The sequence below is a fragment of the Haemaphysalis longicornis genome, unplaced genomic scaffold, assembly GCF_048455015.1.
Source record: "Haemaphysalis longicornis isolate Haplotype H1 unplaced genomic scaffold, Haemaphysalis longicornis Haplotype H1 scaffold_2, whole genome shotgun sequence".
Classification (NCBI taxonomy): Eukaryota; Metazoa; Arthropoda; class Arachnida; order Ixodida; family Ixodidae; genus Haemaphysalis; species Haemaphysalis longicornis.
Genome location: NW_027526295.1, coordinates 40966150 through 40979178, shown reverse-complemented (window position 1 = coordinate 40979178; position 13029 = coordinate 40966150). Strand labels below are relative to the sequence as shown.

At 47.0% G+C, this 13029-nt stretch overlaps 1 protein-coding gene across 2 annotated transcripts in view; it reads right to left on the bottom strand.

The window, feature by feature from the left end:
- The window catches only part of LOC144168840 (uncharacterized), a 98225-nt gene that overhangs the window by 71449 nt on the left and 13747 nt on the right, over positions 1–13029 (bottom strand). Inside the window, exon 2 of one of the 2 annotated variants that reach the window (XM_077697822.1) lies at positions 2680–2747. The exons of the other annotated variant lie outside the window; for it this stretch is intronic. Within the exon in view, the coding sequence (XP_077553948.1) occupies positions 2680–2711 (32 nt within the window). The 5' untranslated portion in view covers positions 2712–2747. The remainder of the gene's footprint in view (positions 1–2679; positions 2748–13029) is intronic. 2 annotated transcript variants of the gene reach the window in all.

The window sequence follows — 13029 nt, the reverse complement described above, 5'->3', positions numbered from 1 at the left end:
ATGGTATGTAGGCTGTTTATTGTTGAAAAGGCATGCTCCAGAGGATGTAAGAAACCTCTCTATCAGGCGACCTCGGGCATCCGTGCGAGAAGAGCCCCAAAGAGAATTGTGAGCATTAAGGTCGCCTGATAGAATGTATGGTTCGGGCAGCTGGTCAACCAGCGCCTCGAAGTCAGAACTCAAAAGTGTAACATCAGGAGGAATGTATATGGAGCATACCGTTATCAACCTATTAAATATTATTAAGCGTATTGTTACAGCCTCAAGGATAGTGTTCAAGGTGACAGGGTGGCATGCTAAGGATTTCCGGACGATTATGGCCACACCGCCAGAAGAGTGTGTGCAGCCATCCCTGTCTTTCCTGTATACCAGGTAACTATTCAAGAAATTTGATTGTCTAGAATTCAAATGTGTTTCCTGAACACACATTACACTTGGCGGATTGGTATGCAGAATCTCATACACGTCGTCAAGATTATTCAGAAGGCCTCTGCAGTTCCATTGAACAATATTTTCTCTTCCCATTATTTAGTGTGAGAGCTACTGGAGTGTGTATGTTTATGTGTCGTCTTTCGGGGCTGTGACTCTTGGATTGGGCTTTTTGGGCGGCCTATCTGTAGGCTTGGACGTCGGAGGCCGCTCCTTGCGCTGCGTTGCAGGCAAGAACGGCACGACATCCATCTCGTCGTCCGATGTCCTGGGTGTGCCCGTGGAACCGGGCCCCCCGGACTTGGCCCCCCTTCGGGGGCCCTTGGTTTGACCCGCCACCGCCGGTGGTGTCGGAGGCACCAGAAGTGGCACGGGCGGTGCGGTGGCGGTGGGAGCCGGTGCGGGGCTCGTGGTGTCCATGGCACACTCCAACGCACTGGACGATGGGGAGGCACGGACGGGAGCGGCAACGGCCCCGACAGAAGAGGTTGCCACCACAACCGCTGCTGCCTGAGCAAGCGGCGTGGTGGCGGGTTGGGCTACCAGAAGCAACCCAGGGGGGGGGGGGGCGGGACCAAGTCCGACTCTCGGTACTGGGTCCCCGCCGAAATAAGACGCCGCTCCGCCCCCCGGCGAGCTGCGTCGGCGTACCTGCCCAGAGGGAAGGAGGCGAACCTCTTCCGTGCCTCTGGGAAGGAGATGTTTTCGTTGACTTTCAAGGCAATGATCTGTTTTTCTTCTTTGAACTTTCCACAGCTCCTAGAATAGGCAGCGTGTGGTCCCTGGCAGTTGGCACAGGTGAAGTTCTCGGATTTACAATTGTCAGTTTGATGATCATGTGCTGCACATTTTGCGCACGTCAATTTACAACGACAAGACGTTGTGCCGTGCCCAAACCGCTGACACTTGAAACAGCGGCGCGGGTTCGGCACGTAGGGTCGGATTGGACATCTCAAGAAGCCTGCGTTGACCGACTCAGGAAGGTTAGAGCGGTCAAGTGTCAAGATTATGTGCTTGGTTGGAATTATTTCATCATTTCGGCGTATGGTGATTCGCTTCACTGCTGTCACGCCCTGCTCTCGGAGGCCCTCGAGCAGGTCTGCTTCAGTCTCATTCATTAGATCCCGATCAGAGATCACGCCCTGGCAGCTATTGAGGCTGCGATGGGGCGTGATCTTGATGTCAACATCTACCATGCGCGTTTGCTTGAGGAAGTTAGAGGATTGTTGCTTGCTTTCTACTTCTATCAAAACTTCTCCCGTTGTGAGTTTCTTAGCCTTATACGACTTTCCGATAAGGCTTTCAAGAAACTTGGAGATTAGAAACACAGATTGGGAAGTGATGGGCTTTGTCTTGTCAACAGATTCCATGATCAGAAACCGCGAGAAATTATCAGGCTTTGGGGGAGAGATCGATTGCAAAGGAGGAAAAGAAACTTCGGTGCGGCCCCTTTTCGGGGGCCGATCACGTCTGGGGGGGGTTTAGAAAATGCCATATAATACATTGAAAAGCAGGGAGACGGGGGTACTTTCTCCTTTGACCTTACCCTGGTAGTCAAAGAGGTCCCGGAGCTCCCTGCCTGGTAGACAGGCAGGGAGCCCATCGGCCGGAGCTTGACCACGGCTCCGACGGCCACCGTTAGAGGTTTCTACCCTTCACCTTAAAAACACATCACCACGGTAGGACACAGCTTATGTTGGGGGGCTCGGGGTCCGCGGTATCGCCAGTTCCGTCACCAAGATTACTCAAGGTGCCCCGGGCGGGGAAGTTCTGTATCCCTGCTGCCATACAACAGCTTATAACTTTTCGAGGCTGGTGATCGATGGAGTAGTTTTAAAAGGGTTTCGCATGTTTTGCTACACCTTTATCCAAGATGAAAAGCCCGCAGTTATTGTTGATCTACCAGGTGCCATTATGAATAACAAGCATTGAACGCGTCGAAATGCCTTGGCCTAAACTACTGTATTTACATCCAGTAAACTTTAGAAGACCGTCTGGCAGAAACGTACCCCCGCCATAAACATTTAGTAGTTCGCAGTATCTGCTTGGCCTGTTAATTCATACAATGTTAGAGAAATCCACAAAAATGCCAAACTCATCCTAATGGGCCGTCATTTAGGTTTCAAAACTGGGAAAGCATTGCTTACTCTCATATGCTAATCGATCTTTTCTTGCAATTTATTATCTACGTATGCAATGAAATTGGGGCACTAGCAGTCGCTGTCGCCCGATTTTGTTCGCAATACTTACGTCAGAGTAAAGGCTGACATCGCCGTAGTCATCAGCCGCAAGAGCCCTTCGACGAATACCTGCCAAACCTGCGTGGAAAAATGACGCAATTGTACTAACATATAAGTAGCCGCAAACTTACGAACAGATACAAAAAACAATAAAACCGTCCTTACACGCACGCTGATAATATGTCTCACATACGACAAGCATTGCCCGACGACCTCAGCGAGCCCACTGTAGGGGGCAACTGCATGGCGCTCTCGAGTAGTTTCATGCTCGCTGATAATACAATTTCAGCGTTAAACTAGGACATTTTTATATTATTGAGTAGGCTGCATTTTATTGAGGCCAAATACAAAGGTGTAACATGTACAATTGCGGATTATGCTTGCAGCGCAGTCCACACCCCAGGAATTCTCCCTTTTATTGTTCTAACTCGCATGAACGTGGTGCTATCACAGGGGCAGCACAGATACGCTTTTCGAAGAGCAGCTTGCTCGGCTGAAAGTTCCCGAATATTTAAGCCTGCTTTAAATGAACCCATGTCACGGTTGAACTGCAAGCCCCTTAACTTACGATTGGGTAGAAACAAGCGTAACGATGTTGACTGTCTTTTTAATGATACGAATACGCTTACTGTTTGATTATGTTTACCGAAACGTGGTTTTTGATGCGAACAATAAGTACTTACTATGCCACAATACAAATCATACTCTATGAGTCATACTAGAGAGCACGATGAAGGGCTATGCATGATGAACTTAAAGAGCATGCGATTCGAATGGCTTTCTGATTTTTTTCTGGTCACCGCCAGTTATGACGTGGTTACAATTAAATCTGGATCGCCAGTTCCTTCTACATGTTATCGTTCAACAGGTGGGGATACCTCAAATTTTCCGGCGTTTTTACATCGTTTTCACGAATTTACTTCGTTTCATAGACGCTACTAATCCTTGGTATCGATTTTATTAGTAACATGCTTATTGACACCATCATCAAAAACAGAATTTAAAGCAACGCGTAACTTTAACCTCTGTCAGAATACTATAGCCCTACGCATTAACATAGCCGGAAATACGCTAACTAGCCTTCGCATTTTCATCAGAAATTTCGTCATCCGATTTGTATTAGCGGGTGCAATCGCATACGCAATTAGGGATCCCCTACCAATTTTTTATCTCTTGAGCAAACTTTAAGCCTGCTGAAAGATTTCACCAGTACACGTATTGTCAGATCAACCTGGCAACGTTAAATTTATTCCGTCAGCTTGAAACAGGTACTAGTTTGGATTAAGTTCTAGACGTAATGCCAAATCAGCTGAAAAAGCATTACATATTATATAAAGCATTATATATTATATAAGTTCACGACTGCATATACCGCTTCTTTCAATGATAAGGTACACGCCCCAGTAAACAAGTCACGCAAAGTGTGGGTTACAAAAGATATTTCGAAACTCCCTGGAAAGCGAGACCGACTGGATGGTAAATGTATTCAAACCAGTATACTCAATCATTGAAGTTATATAAATGGGTTAAAAACTGCGTTACCAATGAGCTGAAGTTTGCTAAAAAACGCTATTGCCTCGATCTTTTTACTTCACTAAGAAAACGCTCCGAAGACGTTTCAAGAGTTTTAAATTCTTTAGTCCAGCGTTCACCAACCGTATCAGAAGTCTAATAAAGAATCGTCGGGACATAACTGGAGTAGATTAGAGCAACCTGTCCTGCATGAATTCTGGCAATCAACACTCAATTTTCTGACCCGACTGACAGCAAAGAAATTACATTATATGAGCTTCGAAAACACCAAAGCAGATGATGCTTTTGGTATCAGAGTAAACTTGCGAAATACCTAATTGGTGTAACATCAGACTGCTCATAACAAATTTTTAATGCCTGCCTTTCAATTGTTATACTTCCACCTAGCATGCAACTTTGAAGAGTAAAAATAGCGTGCAAGAAAGGAAGTCAGAATGAGCTTCCGATAACCGCCCGACAACTATTCTACATGTTTTTTCAAAGGGTCTGGCATTGTAACTCGTTCAACCTAGTTTCCTGGTCGGTTCCGAATGTTGACCTCGCTACTATACGGTTACCGAAAATACATGTCGACTGAATTGGCACTTCTAGCACAACAAGAACATATACTTAAAAAATTTCGGAAAGAAAATTACGGTTCTCAGCAATTTTCTTGGACTTCACGCAGGCATTAGACCTCATTAACCATGATATACTTCTTCTTAAACTGGGTAACTATGGATTTTGTGGTATTGTGCTTTATTATCACCATGCTTACGACAACGCTATCCATATGAAATTAATCGCAGCCATTCCACTGTACACCCGTAAAGTCAGGCGTTCTTCAACAGAGCATACTTGGTCCATTTCCTTCTATCCCGTACGCAAATGAAATCGCTAATGATGATGGTTCTGCTAAGTGTATTATATATGCCTACGACTTTAGTTCTTTTCGCAAGTATCTGGGGTTCATTTAACTGAATGGGAAACAAAGCGGTGTGAATTTTAAACAATTGGACTTCCATATACGTACAGTAAAAACTAGATGTAACGAAGATGGTCAAAATTCGCAAATGTTTCGTTACATGCAGGTCTCGAGTTAAGGCTCGCGTGAATAAAGCACAAACGAAACCAATATGCCAGACCACAGTGATGGTGAACTCACCTTACAGGATTTATTTCACAATAAAAAACCGGGAGATTTGCACGTTCTGACTCCCCACGGGACTAGTCACTAAACGGCACTCAGAAAAAGCCAGGTCACTTACCCCCGTTTTGAAAAACGAAACTTAAGGGTCCCTTTCGCCTTGTGACACTTTTTGGTGCCTCAAACCAGTTTTAAGGATCAAACTTCTGCTGAAGGCGCACCTTTTTCCGAACTTTTTTTTTGTGGGGACAAGTAGCTTTCTTTTATTTACCATATATTTCTGCACAGTTGCTGAGCTAAAAGCTGCAATAGCAGCTTGACGAGGCCCAGGAAACACAGCAAGACGCGAGGCCCAGCAAGAGCATTAAGAAACTTGATGCTCTTTGCCGCACACAACACAAAGTGTGCTCTATCAAAGTGAGCGCTAGCTGAGTGGGCGCTGACTGGGCGCTAAGTGGGCGCTAGCTGAAATACTGAACCCGGCGGTGACGTTCTTCTTTATCGCCGGCGGAAACGGCGAGAGCACGATTACACGTCGACAGGAAGGCCTAGCACCTAGCCGACACCACTCATACGGGAAGCGCACGGCACCTTGAGGTGATGATGATGGTTTCTGTTTAATGGCGTAAGGCCGACGAGGGCAAAGAGCGCCAGAGAAGTCATTTAATGAAAAGAAGTGATTACCACAAAAGGTAGGTATAAAAAGTGTAAACTGGACATTGTAAGATCAAAAAAAAATAATGGTGATGGCTGGTGTATAGGGCCAGATTTGATTATGCATGATAAGAAATGAGGTTTAAAAACTTCACGTCTGACAAATACTTAAACACGCGTTTCACAGTAACCATGGCATCGTCACCCAGAAACAACGATGGGTGTAGGGGAATATATATGTTGTCTGTAGAGTTCTCTGAAGTGTTTGTGTCGTGTTGTGTCAAGTGTCTTGCATTGTATGAGTATGTGGACTACGGACAGGCCCTCCCCACACCTGCTACACAGGGGTCTTGGGGAACCCGTGAGCAGGTGCGAGTGCGTCACATGTGTATGGCCTATCCGTAATCTAGCTAAGGTAACTTCAATGTGCCTGCTGTGTGAGTCAGTAGTGTATTGTCCCAAGTGTGGTTTTATTACGTGTAGTTTGTTCTCTGTCTGTTCGCTCCAGTCTGCTTGCCACGTTTTACGGAGTTGCTGTCTTATGTGTGGCTTGAGGTCTGTGTAAGGAAGTGTTGTTATGTTTACTGTGTTTCGGAGTGCAGCATTGGCGGCCATTTCATCCGCCAGTTCATTTCCACCGATGCCAGAGTGGCCTGGCACCCAACACACAGTCACCTCAAGGTTTGAAGAATACGCCAGCATAATTGATTTCAAGAGAAGGTTAACTACATGGTTTTTCGATGACTTTCCGGATGATAATACACGGACGACGCTCAGCGAATCTGTATAGATGATAGATTTAGGGATATTATGTTCAACTATGTGATTTACAGCCAGAAAGATGCCATATGCTTCTGCCGAAAAAATACTTGTCTTTGCATTCATGGCTCTACCTCCTTCAAAATTGGGTCCATGAGCAGCACAACACACCGCAGTGAACGTTTTGGAAGCATCAGTGAAAAACTCTGCAGCCCTGTATTTATCCTGCAGATACATGAAATGCTGCTGAATCGCAATTCTTGGTGCCCTGTTCTTATCAAGATGCGTAAAAGACAGGTCACAGAGCACAGGGCGCAGATTCCATGGTGGTATAAAATCAGTGATGGGTGTCTTGTGAATGTCTAAAAAGGGTACCTCATGCTCAGAGGCTTCCTATCTTACCCTAAGTGAAAAGGGCAGAGAGATGGATGGACGATTTAAGAACAGTTGTTGTGAGGATGTGTTAATAATGGTGGAATTAAAAGGGTGGTTAGTCAGGGCCATGATTTTCGAGGCATACACTAAATCCATGTAAATCCTCTGGTGATATAGGGACCATTTATCACACTCGGCGTAGAGGCTCTCGACTGGGCTAGTGCGAAAAGCACCACATGCAAGGCGAAGACCCAGATGCAGATCTGGGTCGAGCATTTTCAGTGCCGTTTTTTTGCAGACCCATAAATGACGCTTCCATAGTCCAATCGGGACCCCACTAGGCTTGTGAAAATACGTAAGAGGAGTTGCTTGTCCGTTCCATAAGACTGGTGGGACAAGATTTTAAGAATGTTGAGAGCCTTTAGACATTTATGTTTCAATTGCTTAATGTGAGGTATGAATGTAAGTTTTTCATCCAACACCACTCCTAAAAACTTGTGTTCCTTCCTCACAGGAAGCGAAACGCCATTAAGTGTAATGTCTGGGTCCGGATGGATCCCACGCTTCCTGGAGAAGACAACACAGGTGCTTTTTTCTGGATTAAGTTGAAACCCATTCTTGTCTGCCCAGCTGGCAAGTTTTTTGACAGCGAGCTGGACTTGACGCTCACAGATGGACATATTGCATGATTTAAAAGATACCTGGACGTCGTCTACATACATGGAATAAGAAATTGTACGTGGCAATGCCTTCCCAAGGGAGTTCATTTTAACTATGAAAAGAGTGCAGCTTAAAAGTACACCTTGCGGAACGCCGTTTTCTTGTACATGAACCCTTGAGAGTGCGCTACCAACTCTCACACGAAACGTTCTTTCGGACAAATAACTAGCAAGAATGTTCATCATGTTCCCTGAGACACCAAATGACTTCAGGTCACTGAGGATCCCGTAGCGCCAGGCGGTGTCATATGCCTTCTGAAGGTCAAAAAACACCGTTGTGCAAAACTGTTTGTGAATGAAAGCGTCCTTTATGTATGACTCAAGGGCGACAAGTTGGTCATTTGTAGATCGCCCCGCCCTGAAGCCTGCCTGGTAGCTCTCGAGAAGACCATGGTACTCTAAGAAGTACGCGAGTCTCCTGTTTATCATCTTCTCAAAGAGCTTACACAGGCAGCTTGTCAGGGCAATGGGATGATAACTGACAGGAGAGGAAGGGTCGTTCCCTTCCTTTAGGATAGCCACTTCTATGGCCTCCCTCCAAGAGCGAGGAATGTGCCCCGAAAGCCACATGCTGTTGTATAGATGTAGGAGTGTTTCAAGAGTGTCTGGGTGTAGGTGTTGTATCATGGTGTGTGTGATTTTGTCTGCACCTGGAGCTGAAGGCTTACATGTGCTGAGAGCAACCTTCAGCTCATGAATTGAAAAAGGAGAATTGTAAGAAGTGTGCGACTTGTGATCACGCAGGGACTTCTTTTCTACAGATGATTTGTGTTTCATGAAAGTGTTTGTGTAGTGTGCTGAACTGGACACGTGTTCGAAGTGTTGTGCAAGTGTGTTAGCCTGGTCTTCCAGTGTGTCCCCTGTTGTACTAACCAGGGGCAGGCTGTGTGTCTGTTGTCTTTTTAGTTTTCGTATTCGTGTCCAGACTTTGTGTGTGTCTGTGTAAGAGTTTATGTATGTCAAGAAGGTGTGCCAACTCTCTCGTTTTGCCTCACGGCGCACACGTTTTCCTAATGCCTTGTCCCGTTTGAACAAGAGGAGGTTACTCGACGTGGGGTACCGACGAAGGATACCCCACGCCTTGTTCTGGGCCTCTCGCGCCCGCCTACAGTCCTCATTCCACCACGGCCTCCTCTGGTTGCGTGGGGCACCAGAGGCGTGGGGAATGGACTTTTCGGCGGCGTCGAGGATGTGCGCCGTGAGGAGTTGGGTAGCTTCTTCAACGTGTAGGTGTCCTATGGATGTGTGGTGTAGTTTGGATGTCTCTGTAAATGTATTCCAGTTAGCTCGTGCTTCATTGAACCTATTATGGGAAGATTGACTGCATGGGCCTTTACCTATGTATGTTAGTGAGGTGGGGAAGTGGTCACTACCATATGGGTCAGTTCCCACTCCCCACTCGACAAGAGGAAAGAGAACTGCGGAGCCAATAGCCAAGTCAAGACATGAGTATGTGTTGTGACCTATGTTATGGTATGTAGGCTGTTTATTGTTGAAAAGCATGCTCAAGAAGATGTAAGGAATTTCTCTATCAGGCGACCTCGGGCATCCGTTCTGGAAGAGCCCCAAAGAGAGTTGTGAGCATTAAGGTCGCCTGTAAGGATGTATGGTTCGGGCAGCTGGTCTACCAGCGCCTCGAAGTCGGAGCTCGTAAGTGCAACATCAGGAGGAATGTATATGGAGCATACCGTTATCAATCTAATAAATATTATTGTGCGGACGGCTACAGCCTCAAGGACGGTGTTCAAGGTGACAGGGTGGCATGCTAAGGATTTGCGGGTGATTATGGCAACACCGCCAGAAGAGTGTGTGCAGCCATCCCTGTCTTTCCTGTATACCATGTAACTATTCAAGAAAATTGTGTGTTTGGAATTTAGATGTGTTTCCTGGACACACATTATACTTGGCTGGTTGGCATGCAGAATCTCATAAACGTCGTCAAGATTATTCAGAAGGCCTCTGCAGTTCCATTGAACAATATTTTCTCTTCCCATTATTATGCGTTCAGAGCTACTGGAGTGTGACTATTTATGTAGGGTCTTTCGGGGCTTGCACTCTTGGAAGGGGTTTTCTGACCTTCTCTACTGACCTGGACGTCGCAGCCCGTTCCCTCCGCTGCGATGAAAGCCGGAAGGGCTCGACGTCCATGTCGTCATCTGAAGGCAAGGGGGTGCCCAGCGGACTGGGCCCCCTTGACATGGTACCCTTTCGGGTGTTCTTTGCCTGTGCTGCCAGTGCCGAAGGCGTGGGGAGCACCCCAGATGGCACAGGCAGTGAGGCGGAGGAGGGGGTCGCTGCGACTGCCTCCGTCTCCATCTCGTCCGGGCCCTCGCGTGTGCTTCGGGCCGGTGGAGAGGGGGAAACGGTGGGTGCAGCAGCATCCCCACCGGGCGTGGATGCCACCACAGCCGCTGCTGGCTCAGCGAGCGGTGCGGAGGCGGGTTGGGCTGCCAAAGGCAACCCAGGGGGGGGGGGGGGCGGGGGCGGACCAAGTCCGACTCGCGGTACTGGGTCCCCGCCGAAACCAGACGCCGCTCCGCCCCCCGGCGAGCTGCGTCAGCATACCTCCACAGGGGGAAAGAGGCGAACCTCTTCCGCGCCTCTGGGAAGGTGATGTTTTCAGTGACTTTGATGTTGATTATTTTCTTGTCTAATTGAAACTTTTCACACTTTCTGGAGTACGCCGCGTGTGGGCCCTGACAGTTTACGCAAAGAAATTGTTGAACGTTACAGTTGTCGGACGGGTGGTCGTGCTGGGCGCATTTTGCGCAGGTAAGTCGGCCGCGACAGGAGTTTGTGCCGTGCCCGAACCGTTGGCACTTGAAACAGCGCCGCGGGTTCGGGATGTACGGCCGGACTGAACATCGGATGTAACCAGCGTTGATGAATTCCGGAAGGGTGGACTTGTCGAAGGTTAGGATGAGGTGCTTTGTCGGTATTTGTTTATCGTCTCTGCGGATGGTTATGCGCCTGACCGCTGTTACGCCCTGACTACGAAGGCCCTCTAGCAGGTCAGCTTCAGATTCATTTAGTAGGTCATACTCAGAAATCACGCCCTGGGAGCTGTTTAGGCTGCGGTGGGGCGTGACTCGGATTGGCAGATCGGCGATGCTGGTTTGTGCAAGAAGTTTATTGGCCTGGTCCTGGCTACTGATTTCAACAAGAATTTCACCGGTTCGATGTTTTTTGGCCTTATACGACCCTCCAACAATACTCTCAAGAAACTTTGAAATGAGAAATACCGACTGTGAAGCAAGAGGTTTTGATTGGTCTACAGATTCCATCACGATGAAGCGAGGATAGTTGTTCGGTTTCGGAGGCGTCAAGTCAGGAAGAGGTAGAAAAGAAACTTCGGTGCGGCCCCTTTTCGGGGGCCGATCACGTCTGGGGGGGGTTTGGAGAATGCCATGTGATACATTGAAAAGCAGGGAGACGGGGGTACTTTCTTCTTTGACCTTACCCTGGTAGCCACAGAGGTCCCGGAGCTCCCTGCCTGGTAAACAGACAGGGAGCCCATCCGCCGGAGCTTGACCTGGGCTCCGACGGCCACCGTTCGTGATTTCTAACCCTCCACCTATAAACACATCGCCACGGTTGGATCCAGCTTATGTTTGGGGGCTCGGGGTCCGCGGTATCGCCAGTACCGTCACCAAGATTGCTCAAGGTGCCCCGTGCGGGGGGCACCTTGAGGTGCCGGTGAAGTTTGCTAAATTACTGAATTTTTCCAACCGCTCTTTCTTGAAAAGTGCGAAAAACAATAACTCACCGGCGTAGCAAATTTGCTATTTCAAGGATAATCATTACAACGCCTTCGTTACATTGAGGTAGCAAACACATGGTTTTCAGTAGGGCTGCAAAAGTGGAATGAAAGCACTTCGTTAAATCCAGGTATTCGTTATATAGAGGTTCGTTACATCTGGGTCTAATTGTATGACCTGAAGAAAAATATAAATAAAAGTAGGGCAGTATGCTTTCGCCCGACAGATAAAAAAATTACGCCTCTTTCTACGTGAAGTCACAATACAGAGACCAAGTTGTGCTGTATATCAAAAAATGGTCGCCATCCTGTCCTGCTAAAGTGGATCTCCAGCAAAGCTGTTGTAAACCAATACAAACGGTGATAGGGAATGATATGAAAACTAAGTGTGGATGACGTCATGTTCGGGTGTAGCGAAACTAACGGTTCACGTTATAGACTAAATATACAGGATAATTCACGGCAACAGCAGGACAACCTATCGCTTAAAAACCTGACTTTGAATTGCAGAAGTATCGTTAATACGGTTACTGAGTTAGAGACATTGGTGTTAACCCACAGCGTTGGCATAGCCAATCTCACTGAAACATGGCTACACGCGTCGACATAGCCATTCTCACTGAAACATGGCTACACGCGTCAATTTATGACAGTGAATTATCCCCTCTGGATACAGCGTGCATAGAAAAGACAGCGAGAACCAAGGTGGGGGCGTTGCTATCTTGTATAATAAAAGCCTAATTATGAGAAGAATGCCTGACGTGCCTGGTGTAGAAGCTATCTTTTGCGAAGTGTACTGTGGGAAAGTTAGGTACGTTATAGGTGCCTTGTACAGGCTTCCTGGTTCTGAGAGTGACATTCTGGAAAACCTAAAAACGTATCTAGATGCCCAGGTGAGGCTTAGTGACAGAATCACTCTAGCTGGCCATTTTAATCTTCCCGATGTCGGCTGGTCAACTTTCACACCCGGTAACTGAAATATTCACTGTGAAACGATGCTTGATATGGCTTTCGCGTTTGACTTAGAGCAAGTAGTCAAAAATTACACCAGAATTGAAGGTGACTCAAAATCAATACTTGACTTATTTTTTCTAAGTGGTTCGATTACAGCCCAAACATCGAGTGAAGTAATAACGGGCGTATCGGATCATTCTGCAGTATTACTTGAATTAACTGGTGTAGCACTCCAAAGTAAAAACCTAATGAACCCTTTCCCCAACTTTTCTCGAGCAGACGATGTCTCTATCATTGACACGCTTGTCTTTTTTACGATATCTTCTCCTCCTTTTCCGGAGATATAAACGGCCTTTGTTATAAATTTAAAATAATAGCAAAGGAATATGTTTCCCCGATCGTAAAGAGGTCGGAGCACAAAAACGCTAGTATCTCTCGGGACTCATTGCGGTTACAAAGAAAACTAAGACTACTTAAGACAAA